Raw genomic sequence first — 20,035 nt, 5'->3', positions numbered from 1 at the left:
TGGCCATTATACAGTATGGAGCACTGTGTGGCCATTATACAGTATGGAGCATCATGTGTGGTCATTATACAGTATGGAGCATCATGTGTGGCCATTATACAGTATGGATCGTGTGTGGCCATTATACAGTATGGAGCATCATGTGTGGCCATTATACAGTATGAATCATGTGTGGCCATTATACAGCATGGAGCATCATATGTGGCCATTATACAGTATGGAGCATCATGTGTGGCCATTATACAGTATGGAGCATGTGTGGCCATTATACAGTATGGAGCATCATGTGCGGTCATTATACAGTATGGAGCATCATGTGCGGTCATTATACAGTATGGAGCATCATGTGTGGCCATTATACAGTATGGAGCATCATGTGCGGTCATTATACAGTATGGAACATCATGTGTGGCCAATATACAGTATGGAGCATCATGTGTGGCCATTATACAGTATGGAGCATCATGTGTGGCCATTATACAGTATGGAGCATCATGTGTGGCCATTATACAGTATGGAGCATCATGTGTGGCCATTATACAGTATGGAGCATCATGTGCGGCCATTATAAAGTATGGAGCATCATGTGTGGCCATTATACAGTATGGAGCATCATGTGCGGCCATTATACAGTATGGAGCATCATGTGCGGTCATTATACAGTATGGAGCATCATGTGTGGCCATTATACAGTGTGGAGCATCATGTGCGGCCGTTATACAGTATGGAGCATCATGTGCGGTCATTATACAGTATGGAGCATTATGTGTGGCCATTATACAATATGGAGCATCATGTGCGGTCATTATACAGTATGGAGCATCATGTGTGGCCATTATACAGTATGGAGCATCATGTGCGGTCATTATACAGTGTGGAGCATCATGTGCGGTCATTATACAGTATGGAGCATCATGTGTGGCCATTATACAGTATGGAGCATCATGTGCGGTCATTATACAGTATGGAGCATCATGTGCGGTCATCATACAGTATGGAGCATCATGTGCGGTCATTATACAGTATGGAGCATCATGTGCGGTCATTATACAGTATGGAGCATCATGTGTGGCCATTATACAGTATGGAGCATCATGTGTGGTCATTATACAGTATGGAGCATCATGTGTGGCCATTATACAGTATGGAGCATCATGTGTGGCCATTATACAGTATGGAGCATCATGTGTGGTCATTATACAGTATGGAGCATCATGTGTGGCCATTATACAGTATGGAGCACTGTGCGGCCATTATACAGTATGGAGCATCATGTGGGGCCATTATACAGTATGGAGCATCATGTGGGGCCATTATACAGTATGGAGCATCATGTGGGGTCATTATACAGTATGGAGCATCATGTGGGGCCATTATACAGTATGGAGCATCATGTGGGGCCATTATACAGTATGGAGCATCATGTGGGGCCATTATACAGTATGGAGCATCATGTGTGGCCATTATACAGTATGGAGCATCATGTGGGGCCATTATACAGTATGGAGCATCATGTGGGGTCATTATACAGTATGGAGCATCATGTGGGGTCATTATACAGTATGGAGCATCATGTGGGGCCATTATACAGTATGGAGCATCATGTGTGGCCATTATACAGTATGGAGCATCATGTGGGGCCATTATACAGTATGGAGCATCATGTGGGGTCATTATACAGTATGGAGCATCATGTGGGGTCATTATACAGTATGGAGCATCATGTGGGGCCATTATACAGTATGGAGCATCATGTGGGGTCATTATACAGTATGGAGCATCATGTGGGGTCATTATACAGTATGGAGCATCATGTGGGGTCATTATACAGTATGGAGCATCATGTGTGGCCATTATACAGTATGGAGCATCATGTGTGGTCATTATACAGTATGGAGCACTGTGTGGCCATTATACAGTATGGAGCATCATGTGGGGTCATTATACAGTATGGAGCATCATGTGTGGCCATTATACAGTATGGAGCATCATGTGTGGCCATTATACAGTATGGAGCATCATGTGTGGCCATTATACAGTATGGAGCACTGTGTGGCCATTATACAGTATGGAGCATCATGTGGGGCCATTATACAGTATGGAGCATCATGTGTGGCCATTATACAGTATGGAGCATCATGTGGGGCCATTATACAGTATGGAGCATCATGTGGGGTCATTATACAGTATGGAGCATCATGTGTGGCCATTATACAGTATGGAGCATCATGTGTGGCCATTATACAGTATGGAGCATCATGTGTGGCCATTATACAGTATGGAGCATCATGTGGGGCCATTATACAGTATGGAGCATCATGTGGGGCCATTATACAGTATGGAGCATCATGTGGGGTCATTATACAGTATGGAGCATCATGTGGGGCCATTATACAGTATGGAGCATCATGTGGGGCCATTATACAGTATGGAGCATCATGTGGGGCCATTATACAGTATGGAGCATCATGTGTGGCCATTATACAGTATGGAGCATCATGTGGGGCCATTATACAGTATGGAGCATCATGTGGGGTCATTATACAGTATGGAGCATCATGTGGGGTCATTATACAGTATGGAGCATCATGTGGGGCCATTATACAGTATGGAGCATCATGTGTGGCCATTATACAGTATGGAGCATCATGTGGGGCCATTATACAGTATGGAGCATCATGTGGGGTCATTATACAGTATGGAGCATCATGTGGGGTCATTATACAGTATGGAGCATCATGTGGGGCCATTATACAGTATGGAGCATCATGTGGGGTCATTATACAGTATGGAGCATCATGTGGGGTCATTATACAGTATGGAGCATCATGTGGGGTCATTATACAGTATGGAGCATCATGTGGGGTCATTATACAGTATGGAGCATCATGTGGGGTCATTATACAGTATGGAGCATCATGTGGGGTCATTATACAGTATGGAGCATCATGTGGGGCCATTATACAGTATGGAGCACTGTGTGGCCATATTTTTTTGTTTATAATTATTCTTTATGAACAGTGTGATCAGCAGTGCTAAATGGGTGTGGTTGGGGCATGGATATGGGTGTGACTAGTTATAAATGGGTGTGGTCAGTGGCGTGGCCTAAAATTTGCGGCGGTGCGCATTGCGCGCCGCACACTTTGTCCCTCTTTCCCATCTTCAAAAGGCGGCAGGTATGCATGTAGAGGTGTGAGCTCTGCAGGAGCCGTTCACACATACCCCACCCCCGAGGAGCCCTCACACTGTGGGTGCAGGACCCGCCCTGGTGGGAGGTCCTGGCCGCTCTCCTCCCTCCCTATTAGGCGGTCTCTTTCCCGGCAGGGACACTATCATATCACCGGAGCAGCTGTGGTCACACTACAGTACATACAGCAGCCACCACCGACGCACGCGCACTGACTGAGCGCGCTGAGCTCCTGAACGCGCCCCTCCCACCTGCTAAAAGCCTGCCCCAGTTGCTGCTTCTGCACCAATCAGCGTCAGGCCTATTGCAGCCTGGCAGCCAATCAATGCACGGAGCTGCACAGCCAATGAGCTGCTGCATCTCCCAGAGACGGCCACTCCCCTGACACGCCCACTACGAGGACTTTCCAAGTGCTGCAAACTGGCGGCCGGGCGCACGTCATGCAGTATAACTCCAGAGCCGGCACCTTCCTCACACGTGACTGGTCACATGGCCATGACGTCATCACAGGTCCTGTACCCCTACCATCTCTCACCTGCCATGTCTGAGGCTCACGCCGCGGTGTCCGCCTCGGGGCTGTGCGCGGTGTCCGTGCTCTGCTGCCTCACCCTGGCGTGTTCTTACGTGGGCAGCTTGTATGTGTGGAAGAGCGAGCTGTCCAGGTACAGTAGCGGGTCCGGCGGAGGGAGCAGCGTCCCCGGCTGCAGCACCGGCTGTGTGTGATACCTGTGTGTTCTGTCCCCAGAGATCACCCTGCAGTCATTAAGAGGAGGTTCACCAGTGTGCTGGTCGTGTCCTGCCTGTCCCCTCTGTTTCTATGGGTTTGGAAAGAGTTAACGGGGTTCAAGGTAAATACAATAGTGTGTGGTGACCCCCTCTGCTGTGTGCCCCGCCGTCGCCCCCTGTGCCGTGTGCGCCCCCTGTGCCGTGTGCGCCCCCTGTGCCGTGTGCGCCCCCTGTGCCGTGTGCGCCCCCTGTGCCGTGTGCGCCCCCTGTGCCGTGTGCGCCCCCTGTGCCGTGTGCCCCCCCTGTGCCGTGTGCCCCGCCGGAGCCCCCTCCGCCGGGTGCCCCGCCGGAGCCCCCTCCGCCGGGTGCCCCGCCGGAGCCCCCTCCGCCGGGTGCCCCGCCGGAGCCCCCTCCGCCGGGTGCCCCGCCGGAGCCCCCTCCGCCGGGTGCCCCGCCGGAGCCCCCTCCGCCGGGTGCCCCGCCGGAGCCCCCTCCGCCGGGTGCCCCGCCGGAGCCCCCTCCGCCGGGTGCCCCGCCGGAGCGCCCGCTGGTCCTACCTCTGTTGTCTGTCCTGCTGCAGTGCGCCGTCACCCCCTTAGCGGTCTGTTCTGCTCAAGTGCAGGAGTACAAACATGGCAGACACCGTGTGTTTGCATCAACAGCCTTTTGTCTGTGATACTTCTTCCAACGGGGTTTTTTCTTCTTTTTCTACTGTTTTGGAAGTTTTGTGGGTTTTTTTTTTTGCCCTTCCAAAAAACTGTTCCACTTTCTCCTACATTAGAAACTCAGCGTGTGCAATTCTGTGTTCTCTCTAGACAGAGGCAGCCATACTTTCTCTCATGGGTTTCCGCTTAGACGGGATGTTCACAGCCACTTTGTTACCGCTGCTCCTTACCATGGTAAGACTGGGCGTCTTGGCACTGGCAGCCTCGCGCTTCACCTTCATGTTGCATTTATCACATTTTCTTGTCTTCACATGCAGATTTTGTTCCTTGGCCCTCTGGTCCAGCTGTCTCTGGATTGCCCATGGGGTTTTCTTGATGGCTTGAAAGTTGCGTTTGGTAAGTACTTCTCTCGGAGTGTGAACATGGCACTAACGTTGGGACACTCTGTATGGCACTTTCATCCTGGGTCTTTTTTTTGTCCCTTTCCTTGCTTGCAACCTGCAGATCCCCGTTTCTGGATGCTCTGTTTCACTGACATGCGATGGCTTCGGAACCAGGTGATTGCGCCTCTTACAGAGGAGTTGGTCTTTAGAGCCTGCATGTTGCCCATGTTGGTACCATGTACTAGTCCAGGCACAGCTATTTTCACATGTCCACTATTTTTTGGCATTGGTAAGTATAGAATTATAGAAATTAATGTAGTTTCCATTTAAATTTTTTTTCTGTTGCAGATTTTACCTGTTGCAAATTTTCAGATTTGTCCCACAACACATACGTTACACTGATCAAATGGCATCTGTCAGTTGGAGAAACCCTCTTATGCCGTCTATGTGGGCATCTAGGTCATAAAAAGTTGAATACAATGATACCCGGATATCTGCGATCTGATGTCTTATTCCAGAGAAATCAACATTCTATTCAATATGTAAATGAGCTGTTAAGATCTCTGGGCCGGACTTAGATCTCCCTGAGAATCTGCATCCAGAGATTATTTTACATTAAAGGAGTGTTACCAGTGTGAGACATGTAATGACTGATATGCATATCATGAGAGCAGACTATCTCACACTGGTAACACCGCCTTTCATTTAACATAAGCTCTGTAGACAGATTATTAGAGAGATTTATGTCCGGCCCATAGATCTTAACAGCTCATTTACATATTCCAGAGAAATCCATACTTTTCTTAATAAGTCATCAGATCGCCGATATCATTTTACCCAACTTTCTATGAGCTACATGGCCATGCAAATGGCTTAGGAGGGTTGATCCTATTGACAGATTCTTTTTAAAGAATGACACTTAGAGATATATATATATATATATTTCTCTATCTAGATGGTGGCCCGATTCTAACGCATCGGGTATTCTAGAATATGCATGTCTGCATAGTATATTGCCCAGCCCCCTTATTATATAGCAATGTGGGCATCATATCCCTGTTAAAAAAATAAAATAAATTACTCACCTTTTGTTGGCCCCTGGATCCAGGAAGCGTTTACCGACGCTCCTCGTGCGCTCCGGTCTCAAGAGTGCATTGCGGTCTCGCGAGATAGCAATGCATGGAGCGGTCACCGGAGCGCGCGAGGAGCGGGAAAGGCGCTGGAAGGTTAGTATATGATGATTTTTTTTTTTTTTTATTACTTTTAACATTAGATCTTTTTACTATTGAGGCTGCATAGACAGCATCAATAGTAAAAAGTTGGTCACACAGGGTTAATAGCAGCGTTAATGGAGTGCGTTACACCGCGGCATAACGCGGTCCATTAGCGCTGCCATTAACCCTGTGTGAGCGCTGACTGGAGGGGAGTATGGAGCGGGCACTGACTGCGGGGAGGAAGGAGCGGCCATGTTGCTGCCGGACTGCGCCCGTTGCTGATTGGTCGTGGGCGTTTTGCCACGACCAATCAGCGACTTGGATTCTATGTCAGACAGAGGCCGCGACCAATGAATATCCGGGACAGAAGAACAGACAGAAAGACAGAAGTGAACCTTAGACAATATATATATTGCTACATGGATATATATAGCTACATGGCTATCAGAGCTCCTTTAGAGTACAGATGATGGCAGTGATGGGTCAGCACCTGAGTCTTGTGTTTATCAGAATGATCTCCTGCAGCAGCCTCAGGGACTGAGCATATTTTTCGAGTACGCCGGTGTCACTTGGTTAACACCCAAGCATGCTAGGGGATCGCCTTATCCGAGCACATTCACTCATCACTAGCGCTGTCCCATCACTGCCATCATCTGTACTCCAAATTCACCTGAATTTGGCGGGACCGGTTTTAGGTCATATGGGCGGAGTTTTCGGGTGTTTGATTCACCCTTTCCTTACCTGCTGGCTGCATGCTGGCCGCAATATTGGATTGAAGTTCATTCTATGTCCTCCGTAGTACACGCCTGCGCAAGGCAAGGGAAAGGGTGAATCAAACACCCGAAAACTCCGCCCATATGACCAAAAACCAATCCCGCCAAATTAAGGTGACAGGTTCCCTTTAATGCAACTGGAGGCAACAAAATAGACTGGGCAAAATCTGGGGTTTAGAAGCAACTTGTGTGCCTGTTTTCCTTTTCTTTTCTTTTTTTTTTTTTTTTTTTACAGGAATGAAAACAAACCCCCTAATAAAATAATTAGCAATGTTTTATAATTTTTTTTTTCCCTACCCCCAATGTAGACTAATATTGTGTGCAGACTGTTGCACACACGAGCCAAAGATACATTTGTCTTAATTTGGGCTCAGGGTAAGTTCAGGCAATTATTTTTACAGTCTGTGTGCAGCCAATATTATCCCATTATCTTAGGTCTGCATAATATAAAATCCTCCACCGAGAAAGATGATGCATTTTAAAACCTTGACTGAGAACTTGACTACTTTCCCACGATGAATTTTTGTTTTGTTTTTTTACAATGCCTCTTTTCGAAAAGAAGCCGCACAATCTATTTAACTTAATGGGCGCAGACAATCTGCAACATCAAAAGTTTTATTTTATTTTTTTTTTCAGCTCATTTTCATCATGTCATCGAACAGCTGAGGTTTCGGCAAGGTACCGTCCTGAGCATATTTCTGTCTGCCGGTATGTATTGGTGCATTTTCAGACTATGACTAGAATTTTATTTTTATCTTTTTGTCTTGTTTTTATTTTATTTATTTTTTTAGCTTTGTTTAATTTGCACAATTGAGGCCATTTTTATTTGTTTTCTTGTAGCTTTTCAGTTTTCATACACTGCAGTGTTTGGAGCATACACCGCATTTATCTTCATAAGAACAGGTGAGAACGTGTGCAGTTTAGTCCTGATACATACTTTGTTTCCTTGCCATTTTTTAAAATATTATCCCACAAGTAATAATAGATAAAAAAAAACCAAACAAACAAAAGAATAGAAATGTACAATCTTTCAGTTATACTTCTCTTTTAAGCTGTGTTCACATAAGGTCAGCGCTGTTGACAGTAAGGTTCTGAAAATAAAAACTTGCAGCAAGTTCATTTTATTTTATTTTATTTTAAATTTTTTTTTCGCCTGGATTTTTAATGGGGAACATGTTTTAAAATACTTGCATTTTTGGCAGAATTTCAGCAGTTTTATTAAAGATTTTAGGCACAGAATCCATGTTTACTTCCTGACATGCTCCTAGGCTTCTCATAACTTCTTATAAAACTGCTCCATAGTGCACACATCCTGTGCCCTAGTCATTAGATAATAAAATATTTTGATATATGTTTTTGTATTATTTATGGCAATTAAAGTTAGTTTTATAAATCATTGCTCTGAATTGCTCTCCTTTTGGCATGGTTTGTTTTGAGCTGATTTGGTGAGGTCGGGGTCTTTTGGCGTATTTACTGCCAGACCTCGTGCGCTCACAATATGTATCTGGGAGTTTTGTATTCAAAGTGTGAACTGAGCCTTTGAAAAAAAAAAAATAAAAAAAATAAATATATATATATATATATATATATATATATATATAATATATATATATATATATATATATATATATATATATATATATATATATATATATATATATATATATATATATATAATTTTTTTTTTTTTTTTTTGTTTTTTTTTTTTTTGTTTTATTATTAAATACTGTAGTTTTAATGTTGGTTTGAGATTTATCATGATATGGCTCATGTGTTTTTTTTTTTTTTTTGTTTGTGTTTTTAAGCTGGGGAAAATGACTGATACACTTTGCATGATATATCTGAGTGATGGGCAAAAGTCTTTTGTCCACTTTCACCCGGGAGCACGACATGAAGACGACATCTAATAATTGTCATTCGGTCACTTTGCAGCTTGCAAAACAAGGCCTGAGTGGGTCACACAGTGGCTTTGGCCGTGACACCGGTCATGTAACCAAAGATCACTTTGTGCCACGTGTACATCACAGCATAATGTGAGCGTAATGGAGGCTGTGTTGCAAACCGCAAGGTGCTGAGACCTTGACAAGCAAATCACAAATATTCAGACGGTTGGATTTGTTTTTGTTTCTTTGTATTCTCACTGCAATGCAATCACATTCACTTGTTTTACTCCGCAAAGTAGTAGCAGCAGCAGCAGCGATCTTTGGGCTTGCAACCAACATTGCAGCCAAAGCTGCTGTGTAGCCGTACCCCAAGTGTATATGCACAATGCGTGTTTTTTTTTTTTTGTTTGTTTGTTTTAGGCGGTTTTGGAGCAGAAAGTGAGCGGAAACTCTCCAAATCCTTTTAAAAAAAAAATAAAAAAAAAAAAAAAAAATTGGAGGTTGTGCTCATTTTTTGACAACTTTGCAAAAATGCTTTCTGCACGTAGATTTAAGGCTAGGTTCACATTGTGTTAGTGGGTGTCCGCTGACGGAATCCGTTACATAGCGCAACTAACGCAATGTAACAGATCCCATTTTTGGCATGCGTTAGCGATGTTCCGTTATTTTCTGATGGACCTCGAACGCTGCTCGCAGCGTTTTGGGGTCCGTTCTCGCTAGCGCAGATCGGGGATCTGCACTAGCGCAATCGCTAAACGCGATCCCTTTTTAGACATTGCGTTAACGCAGTCCGTTAGTGCAATCCATTTAGCGTATACGCTAACGCAATGTGAACCTAGCCTAAGATGCATGTGATTGTGAGTTGCCTATAGTCAGGCTGCAATTTAGTGTTTTGTTTTTTTTGTTTGTTTTTTTTTTTTTCAGCCAATTCACAGCTTTAAAATATTTTATATATTACTGTCAAAGTTAGTCTCTCTTTTCTAAAAGACAGGAGTTATTACTATTACGCCGATGTCAGTATCCCCCACTTTGATGTGGGCTCCGGCGGAGAGCCCACCTCAAAGCGGGGAAATTTCAGCTGTTTTAAACCGCTGACATGTGCCCGTAATAGCTGCTGGTGGAATCACGATCCGCCCGCGGCTATTAACTAGTTAAATGCCGCTGTCATACTCTGACAGCGGCCTTTAAAAAGCACATCCGTCCGGAAATACGCGCACCGCTGACCCCCGTCACGTGATTGCGGGTCAGCGGTGTTTGGGCTTGACAATCAGAGGTCTCCTGGAGACCACTATGGTTCTTGATGCCGGATTGCTGTGAGCGCCATCCTGTGGTCAGCGCTCATAGCAATGCAGTAATTCTCCTACATAGAAGCGATGCTCAGATCGCTTCTATGTAGCAGAGCCGATCAGGCTATGCCAGCTTCTAGCCTCCCATAGAGGCTGTTGAAGCATGACAATAGTTAAAGAAAAATGTTTTTAAAAATAAGAAAAAAATGCAAAATGTATAAAAGTTCAAATCGCCCCATTCAAAATAAAACTAAAATCAAACCTACACCCATTTTGGTTTCGCCGCGTTCAGAATCGCCCCAACCTATCAATAAAAGGATTAACCTGATCACTAAACGGCATAGAGAGGAAAAAAAAAATCAAGACGCCAGAATTACGTTTTGTTTGGTCGCCGTAACCTTGCATTAAAATGTAATAACGGGCGATCAAAAGAAATTATCTGCACCAAAATTGTATCGATACAAACATCAGCTCGGCTCGCAAAAAAATAAGCCCTCGCCTGACCCGAGAGAATGAAAAATGGAGACGCTACATGTCTCGGAATATGGCGCTTTTTTATTTTTTTTTTTTTAATGGCAAAGTTTGGAATTTTTTTTTTCACCACTTGGATAAAATAGAACCTAGACCTGTTTGGTGTCTATGAACTCGTAATGACCTGGAGAATCATAATGGCAGGTCAGTTTTAGCATTTAGTGAACCTAACAAAAAAGCCAATCAATAAAACAGTGTGAGATTGCACTTTTTTTGCAATTTCACCACACTTGGACTTTTTTTTTCCTGTTTTCTGTTACATGACATGGTAAAACCAATGGTGTCATTCAAAAGTACAACTCATTCTGCAAAAAATAAGCCCTCACATGGCCATATTGACGGAAAAAAAAAGTTATGGCTCTGGGAAGAAGGGGAACGAAAACTCAAAACCGGAAAAAAAAAGCTCTGGTCACGAAGGGGTTAAAGATCTGTATAAAGTAACCATAACACTGGAGTGCGCCCTTCCTCAAGGGCTCAGTCTGAGCGCAAGTGACGCTGGTTCCGCACATTTGTTTCACAGTCTGAGTACGGACCGTCTGCCGGTCTCCTGACCCAAATGTGACGGCCTCATATATGTCTATGAGGATATTTATTTAGGATCAGAAGATCTGCAGCCGGGTCCATAAAACGCTGCAGATCCGCACAAATAAATGACATGCTACTTCGTTTGATCCGCAGCGTTTTCCGTGAGGAATTTTGCGCACCATCAGCACAGCGTTTTTTATTTATTTATTTATTTTACATTGTACTGTAAATCACTTGCGGATCTGCAGCGTTTCTGCACAGAAAAAAACGCTGCGGATCCGCAGTAAATCCGCAATGTGTGCCCACACCCTTAGGGTAAGTGCACACGACACAAAAGCCCCCCATAAAATCAACATCGTTCCCAGCAATGTAAAAATGACCGCTGTGCACACGTTCAGTCTTATGTCACGTCTCTAACCGCGTCACAGTTCTGAAACCTATAAGTGGTTAAAGGGAATCTGTCACCAGGTTTTTGCGATGTAATCTGAGAGCAGCATAATGTAGGGAAAGAGGCCCTGATTCCAGCAATGTATCATCTGCTTCTCTCTATGCTGTTATTTTGATACAATCGCTGCTTTCTCTGCTGCCGATCTAGCGGTGCTTCAAATTTGGAGCTCTGTCTAAGGCTATGTGCACACGTCGCAGATTCTCTGCGGATCCGCAGCGTTTTTTGCGGTGCAGAAATGCCGCAGATCCGCAATTGTTTTATAGTGCAATGTAAATCAATGAGAAAAAAATGCTGTGCACACGTTGCGGAAAATCCGCTGCGGAAGCGCTGCGGTTTAAAAGAAGTAGCATGTCACTACTTTTTTGTGAATCTGCAGCGTTTTTGTACCCATTCCATTATAGAAAACCACAGCAAATCCGCAAGAAAACCGCAGCAAAAACGCACAAAAAACGTTGCGGAACCGCACAAAAAAACGCAACAAATCCGCAGGTGCGTTTTCTGCCAGGAGAGGCAGAACCCGCACCAAAAATTCCTAAGCCTAATCCGCAACATGTGCACATAGCCTAACTCAGCTGATTGGCTGCTTTCTGTCAACGTACAATGTATAAAGCTGCCAATTCGTTTTGACTGGGGTGCGGGGTTACATAGATTAGAAGGACTAGGAGGCACAAGACATCTAGTCTTGTAGTGATAATCTCCTGCTGATAAAACACTGATTTCATTGACACAAAGCCTAGTAAGTGACACATCACTGGAATCATTCCCTCTCCCTCTCGCCATTTTGCTGGAGCCAGTTTTCCTGTAAAAACGTATATGATGCTCTGGTGCATAACCGCTGTGAGAATGATAGAGAAGGTGTTTTTACTTTATTTTTGCACAGCTGATATCTTGCAATGACCGGCCCGTCTGGTTTTGTTTTTTTCTAGGACACTTCATCGGACCCGTTCTGTGCCATTCATTCTGCAATTACATTGGATTCCCAGCCATTTTTACAGCTTTGGATCACCCGCAACGTGCAACTATTGTCTTCTTCTATGTGCTTGGGGTTGTCTTGTTTTTCCTGCTGCTCTATCCTATGACGGATCCCATTTTGTACGGGGACATTCCCATCTGCTCTCTACTGGACAAGCGCTCCACAGACCATTGCTCCCTCTGTCTATGACCACAAACACGGTCTTTGAACTCCATGGCCGTGATAATGGCTGGAAAAAAAAACAAAAAACCGATTGGGGTCTATTTTGGTGAACATATCTCATTTATTGGTAATATTTTTGCACCGAGCGAACGTACCTGATACCTGGTTGGCAGAACTTTTGTTATAGATACTGATCAGTTCCCGCAACTTTAAGAAGAACCGTTTTACGCGAGACGTCTTTATGTTATTTAAAAAGGAGCTCTTATTTTTGGAAGACGCACTTCTCCCCCCATAACAAGCAAATAACTGAACTTGCACATCTACTAACATTTTTAGGACTAAGTGTTTGTTTGCCACCAGATATCATATATTTTTGGATGTAAATTTATTTCATATTGCTCTATTTTTTTACATTAGATGTGGACCCAGCTGTAAAATGATCAGCTATTTTATTTTTTTTATTTTTTTTTTTTTTATGGCTGGGTAAAAAAAGAAAAAAAAAAAGAAACATCTGTTGAATTTACACCACTATTTCACTCTGGTTATTACAGGAGACTTCGTATCTATACTTGATCTAAACTTTTATTGATGTCGGGAGTAAGTTTATTGAATAAGAAAGTTGACTTCTATTTTTATGCAAACGTCTAAAGGCTGCTACAGGATCTCGCAAACTAAAGGGAGAATGCATTTTTAGCTCAACGGTTGGTTGTAGACATTGAAAACGGTGCAGCTGCTGCTACTAAATGTCTTTTTTAACCTTTTGTCTAGTGGAACTGCATTGACATAAGAGCAATATTCTGTTTTTGTTTTTATGAAATGATCACTTTTATTCATCCAAATATCTCAGATTTGTGTTCGGTGTCTCCTCCTGCACTCTCTGCCATAAAAGTACGGCTTGGCGAGTGGGTACTTGCTTTGCTAAAAATATGGTTCTAGTTGTGTAACGTGGCGTGAGGCGATAGCCGGGGGCACAATTGTTCCCAGCCCTAGCATGCTATATGAAAATGGAGGTCCTGGCTGTGTGTATTCTCTTGTTACCTTGGTGGTACGCCTCTGCAGATTGCATGGTACCACTATTGCTGGCAGGCCAGGACCAGATAAGTTTATTGTTGGACTTTGGTCTCCCTCAACTTCTTCTTTTTTTTTTTTCTACTGAGAACTATGTCAATCTGATAATAGACACAGTTCTTCATAACGGTTTCTCTTGCATTAAGCAGACATGGACACTCCTGGTTATATGTATTACTTAATTTCTCTTGCACTTCACACTCTTACATCTCAACGACAATTCACTAATGATGGGGGACTTTATTGTCCTCTGTGAGGGTGGCACGCGTCGAGGTGTGACACTATGGCGGCTCCCAGCTACTCTGTTCCCAAATGACTAAAGAGGACCCCATTCTATGGAGTATGACGCCTCTATAGAACCTTGAATGTCCACTGCTCTCCGGAGGAGAGTTTAGGTCCCAATATGGTGACCTTCCTTTCAATATACACAATTTGAGCTCCCTTTCACTGTAGATAAATGTTCACCATAGTCCTTCTGAAACCATTCCTTCTCTGCTTTTAACCCCCTTTCAGTGGGCCTTCTACTTCCCCTGGGTGTTTAGGTGGCCTCCCTGACCTGGCTTCTAATCTATCGAATGTCTCATATGTTTCCTTTCTCTTTAGGACGTATTATCTGATGTCCTGTGGTCTCCCTTCTTCACACACAACACACTATAACATGTCAGTCTGCAAACTGTGTCAGACCTTAGGGGCTCTAACTGATTCACTATCAGAAAATAGTCTTCTGCCTTCCCACGTAGTCCCTTCCATTCTGGGCTAGTCCCAACTATTGACTCTGTCTATACCCAACTAAGTGCATGCAAACTACTCAACAGCCTAAATCACATTTAAGACCATGCAATGCATTATATCACAGCACATATCTTCAAGAGGAGAGGATGGTGGGCAGCACAGTTCTCTCTATCCCTGCCCGCAATGAATTACTATGGATATAAAGACCCACTGTGTTTTCAGATGAGATATTAAAGAGGTTGCTCTTCCAGCAGACACAGGTTTTAAAAAATAAAAATAAATAAAACAAAACACTGAGCTTTACTTGCTTCCCCCAGGTCCAGCACTGTCTCTGCTTCAGACTGTTCTGTGCCTGCAGCAGTGACGTCACAGCAACACCGCTGCAGTCAATAGTTGATTTCACTGGCTTGTGCAGCATACATGTGCAGAACAGATGAGCTCAGTGATGGGCTGCAGCGCTGAAACCAAGCAGAAATTGAAGCAGTGGCAGAGACGTAGCGCGGAATCTGAGGATAGTAAGTAAAGCGCAAATTGTTTGTTTCTTATACCCAACTGAGCCTGTTTGCCAAAAGTTAATAACCACTTTACGTTTATTGCATTTTTTTTCCGTTTGGTAAAAAATAAATCATTTTTTTTAAACCTTAAAAACTTCAGTTATTTTTTTTTCTTTACAGTTTTGAAATATATGTATATATGTATGTATATGTATAGTACAGACCAAAGGTTTGGACACCCTCTCATTTAAAGATTTTTCTGTATTTTCGTGACTATGAAAATTGTACATTCACACTGAAGGCATCAAAACTATGAATTAACACATGTGGAATTATATACTTAACAAAAAAGTGTGAAACAACTGAAAATATGTCTTATATTCTAGGTTCTTCAAAGTAGCCACCTTTTGCTTTGATGACAGCTTTGCACACTCTTGGCTTTCTCTTGATGAGCTTCAAGAGGTAGTCACCGGGAATGGTCTTCCAACAATCTTGAAGTAGTTCCCAGAGATGCTTAGCACTTGTTGGCCCTTTTGCCTTCACTCTGCGGTCCAGCTCACCCCAAACCATCTCGATTGGGTTCAGGTCTGGTGACTGTGGAGGCCAGGTCATCTGGAGTAGCACCCATCACTCTCCTTCTTGGTCAAATAGCCCTTACACAGCCTGGAGGTGTGTTTGGGGTCATTGTCCTGTTGAAAAATTAAATGATGGTCCAACTAAACGCAATCTGGATGGAATAACATGCCACTGCAAGATGCTGTGGTAGCCATGCTGGTTCAGTATGCCTTCAATTTTGAATAAATCCCCAACAGTGTCACCAGCAAAGCACCCCCACACCATCACACCTCCTCCTCCATGCTTCACGGTGGGAACCAGGCATGTAGAGTCCATCCGTTCACCTTTTCTGCATCGCACAAAGACACGGTGATTGGAACCAAAGATCTCAAATTTGGACTCATCAGACCAAAGCACAGATTTCCACTGGTCTAATGTCCATTCCTTGTGTTCTTTAGCCCAAACAAGTCTCTTCTGCTTGTTGCCTGTCCTTAGCAGTGGTTTCCTAGCAGCTATTTTACCATGAAGGCCTGCTGCACAAAGTCTCCTCTTAAGGCTGTGTTCACACTGCGCTAGTGTGACCCGTTTAACGGACTACGTTACACCGTGGCATAACGCGGAGTAGCGCAGTCCGTTAATGCCGCCATTACTTTCAATGGCAGATGCATAGCTAGTGTACGCCCACAATGGGCGTGTGCTAGCGATGTGCCATCATTGAGTGACGGACCCGAGACGCGGGCTGCAGCGTTTCCGGGTCCGTCACTGCTAGCGCAGATGGAGCTCGCAGATGCTCCATCTGTGCTAGCGCAGTGCTAAAGTCGGCACTTGCGTTCGTGCAGTCCGTTTAACGGATGTGTTGAACGGACTGCACAGCGCAAGTGTGAACTTAGCCTTACAGTTGTAGAGATGTGTCTGCTGCTAGAACTCTGTGTGGCATTGACCTGGTCTCTAATCTGAGCTGCTGTTAACCTGCGATTTCTGAGGCTGGTGACTCGGATAAACTTATCCTCAGAAGCAGAGGTGACTCTTGGTGTTCCTTTCCTGGGGCGGTTCTCATGTGAGCCAGTTTCTTTGTAGCGCTTGATGGTTTTTGCCACTGCACTTGGGGACACTTTCAAAGTTTGCCCAATTTTTCAGATTGACTGACCTTAATTTCTTAAAGTAATGATGGCCACTCGTTTTTCTTTACTTAGCTACATTTTTCTTGCCATAATACAAATTCTAACAGTCTATTCAGTAGGACTATCAGCTGTGTATCCACCAGACTTCTGCACAACACAACTGATGGTCCCAACCCCATTTATAAGGCAAGAAATCTCACTTATTAAACCTGACAGGGCACACCTGTGAAGTGAAAACAATTCCCGGTGACTACCTCTTGAAGCTCATCAAGAGAATGCCAAGAGTCTGCAAAGCAGTCATCAATGCAAAAGGTGGCTACTTTGAAGAACCTAGAATATAAGACATAATTCCAGTTGTTTCACACTTTTTTGTTAAGTATATAATTCCACATGTGTTAATTCATAGTTTGATGCCTTCAGTGTGAATGTACAATTTTCATAGTCACGAAAATACAGAAAAATCTTTAAATGAGAAGCTGTGTCCAAACTTTTGGTCTGTACTGTATGTATATATGTATATATACAGTATACGTGTGTGTATGTGTATGTATATGTATGTATATATATGTATGTATATATATATATATATATATATATATATATATATATATATATATATATATATATATATATATATATAATTAGATGGTGGCCCGATTCTAACACATCAGGTATTCTAGAATATGTATAGTAGTATATAGTACAGCCCACGTAGTATATAGCGCAGCCCATGTAGTATATAGCACAGCCCACGTAGTATATAGCAATATGGCCACCATATCACTGTTAAAAAAAGACTTAAAATAAAAAATAGTTATATACTCCTCTTCCGGCGGCCCACCGGATCCAGGCCAGGTGTTTAGCGATGCTCCGGTCCCAAGGATGTATTGCGACAATAACACGTGATGATGTAGCAGTCTTGGGACCGGAGCGTTGCCAGAAGGTGAGAATGTAATGATTGTTTTTTGTTTTTTTTTTAATTATTTTGAACATTCAGCCCCGGAGTTGTTTTTGTTTTTCACTCCCCTTATTTCTAGAGCCATTACCTTTTTATTTTTCCGTCAATATGGCCATGTGAGGGCTTATTTTGTGCGGGACGAGTTTTACTTTTGAACGACACCATTGCTTTTACCATGCCGTGTAACAGAAAATGGGAAAAAAAATTCCAAGCACGATGAAATTGCAAAAAAAGTGCAATCTCACACTTGTTTTTTGTTTTGGCTTTTTTGCTAGGTTCACTAAATGCTAAAACTGACCTACCATTATGATTCTCCAGGTCAGTACGAGTTCATAGACACCAAACATGTCTAGGTTCTCTTTTATTTGGTAAAAAAAAATTCCAAAGTTTGCTTTAAAAAAAAAAAAAAAAAGCGCCATTTTCCGATACCCGTAGCGTCTCCAATTTTCGTGATCTCGGGTCAGGTGAGGGCTTATTTTTTGCGTGCCGAGCTGAAGTTTTTAGTGCTACCATTTTGGTGCAGATACGTTCTTTTGATCGCCCGTTATTGCATTTTAATGCAATGTTGCGGCGACCAAAAAAACGTAATTTTATAGATTTTTTTTTTTTCTTGCTACGCCTTTTAGCGATCAGGTTAATCCTTTGTTTTTATTAATAGATCGGGCGATTCTGAACGCGGCGATATCAAATATGTGTAGGTTTTTTTTTATTATTATTGTTTTATTTTGATTGGGGCGAAAGGGGAGTGATTTGAACTTTTTATATATTTTTTTATTTTTTTTTATATTTTTAAACACTTATTTTTTATTTTATTTTGGCATGCTTCAATAGCCTCCATAGGAGGCTAGAAGCATGCACTACACAATCGCCTCTGCTACATAGAGGTGAAGCACAGATCACCTCTATGTAGCACAGTGTTCCCCAACTCCAGTCCTCAAGAGCCACCAACAGGTCATGTTTTCAGTATTTCCTTAGTATGGCCCAGGTGATGGAATTGTTGCCTGTCTAGATGATGGTATTCTCACCTGGGCAATACTAAGGAAATCCTGAAAACATGACCTGTTGGTGGCTCTTGAGGACTGGAGTTGGGGAACACTGATGTAGCAGAAATGCAGGGTTGCTTTGAACGCCGACCACAGGGTGGTGCTCAAAGCAATCGGCCATCAACAAACATAGAGGTCTTAAGGAGACCTCTGGTTGTTATGGCGATGCACCAATGACCCCCGATCATGTAATGGGGGTCAGCGGTGCGAGCACTTCTGGCTGCGCGGCCAGGAGTGTTAGTTAAATGCCGCTGTCAGCGTTTGACAGCGGCATTTAACTAGTTAATGGGCGCGGGCAGATCGCGATTCCGATCGCGCTCATTGCGCGCACATGTCAGCTGTACAAAACAGCTCACATGTCGCGACTTTGAGGTGGGCTCACCGCCGGAGCCCACCTCGAAACGGGGGTTCTGCCAGCTGATGAACTATTCCGTCAGCTGGCAGAAAGGGGTTAAAAAGTTTTTACTATTGATGCTGCATAGGCAGCATCAATAGTAAAAAGTTGGTCACACAGGGTTAATAGCTGCGTTAACGGACTGCTAAAACCCTATGTGGCTGCTGACTGGAGGGGAGTATGGAGGGGGCACTGACTAGACAGGAGTAGGGAGGGACCAATTCACGGTCGGACTATGCCTGTCGCTGATTGGTCGCTGCCAGCTGGCCGTGACCAATCAGCGACCCGGGATTTCCGCGACAGGCAGAAGATTTTATTTATATATATATTTTAATCTTTTGAGCATTTTGCTACTGGTTTTATTTAGATTTTGGGGCTTTTTTGTTTTCTGTGCATTTTTTTTCCATTTTTAAGCACAATATGCTGTTAAAATGCTAGAAAAAAAACTTCAGTCTGTTCATTTACTTCTATTGTAAAGTATTGAACGTCTTCCTATCCGAAAACACAAGAATGGACATGTTTCTTCCTTTATATGCTTGGCGTCGTTTGAAAGCCTGAACATGTGAACAGCAAGTTGTTTATACATAGAAATCAATGGGTCTATTCTTTTAATGTTTTTTTGGAGCTGCATTTTCTGCTCTAAAAACCACTGGCAAGAGATGCAGTGTGAACATACTCTAAGATTGCATCAATAAGCTTTTCCTTCCAACCTCTTTTGTGTTTCTGAGTTGATGAATCTTAAATTGATTGTTCACCAAATCCCATTTTCACACTTCTGGAGGTGAGGGGCAATCACGTATTGTCTGCTTGATAACTTCCGATCATGCACAGATTCCATTAGGTTCATGCCGATATAATCACTGCAGCGGATTTCCTCCCAATTATTATTATTTACTCTGTCGCCTCATTGGGGA

At 43.4% G+C, this 20,035-nt stretch overlaps 1 protein-coding gene across 1 annotated transcript; it reads left to right on the top strand.

The window, feature by feature from the left end:
* Positions 1-3,650: 3,650 nt before the first annotated feature.
* On the top strand, positions 3,651-13,597 carry RCE1 (Ras converting CAAX endopeptidase 1). The gene is made up of 8 exons (XM_069740521.1): positions 3,651-3,849; positions 3,933-4,035; positions 4,729-4,812; positions 4,896-4,974; positions 5,083-5,250; positions 7,585-7,656; positions 7,789-7,851; positions 12,548-13,597. Exons 1-8 carry the CDS (start codon positions 3,677-3,679, stop codon positions 12,781-12,783), a joined length of 978 nt encoding a protein of 325 aa, XP_069596622.1. The 5' UTR covers positions 3,651-3,676; the 3' UTR covers positions 12,784-13,597.
* The last annotated feature ends 6,438 nt before the right edge of the window (positions 13,598-20,035 follow it).

The sequence above is a fragment of the Ranitomeya imitator genome, chromosome 9, assembly GCF_032444005.1.
Source record: "Ranitomeya imitator isolate aRanImi1 chromosome 9, aRanImi1.pri, whole genome shotgun sequence".
Classification (NCBI taxonomy): Eukaryota; Metazoa; Chordata; class Amphibia; order Anura; family Dendrobatidae; genus Ranitomeya; species Ranitomeya imitator.
Note: the sequence above shows the minus strand (reverse complement) of the source record. Positions and strands in the feature narration are given on the sequence as shown.

Bases quoted from the DNA above. Each gene is read 5' to 3' on its own strand.
- RCE1 (XM_069740521.1), top strand. From the start codon at position 3,677: ATGGCCATGACGTCATCACAGGTCCTGTACCCCTACCATCTCTCACCT. The intron at 3,850-3,932 runs GTACAGTAGCGG...TTCTGTCCCCAG, and splicing joins TGGAAGAGCGAGCTGTCCAG to AGATCACCCTGCAGTCATTA. The intron at 4,036-4,728 runs GTAAATACAATA...TGTTCTCTCTAG, and splicing joins AAGAGTTAACGGGGTTCAAG to ACAGAGGCAGCCATACTTTC.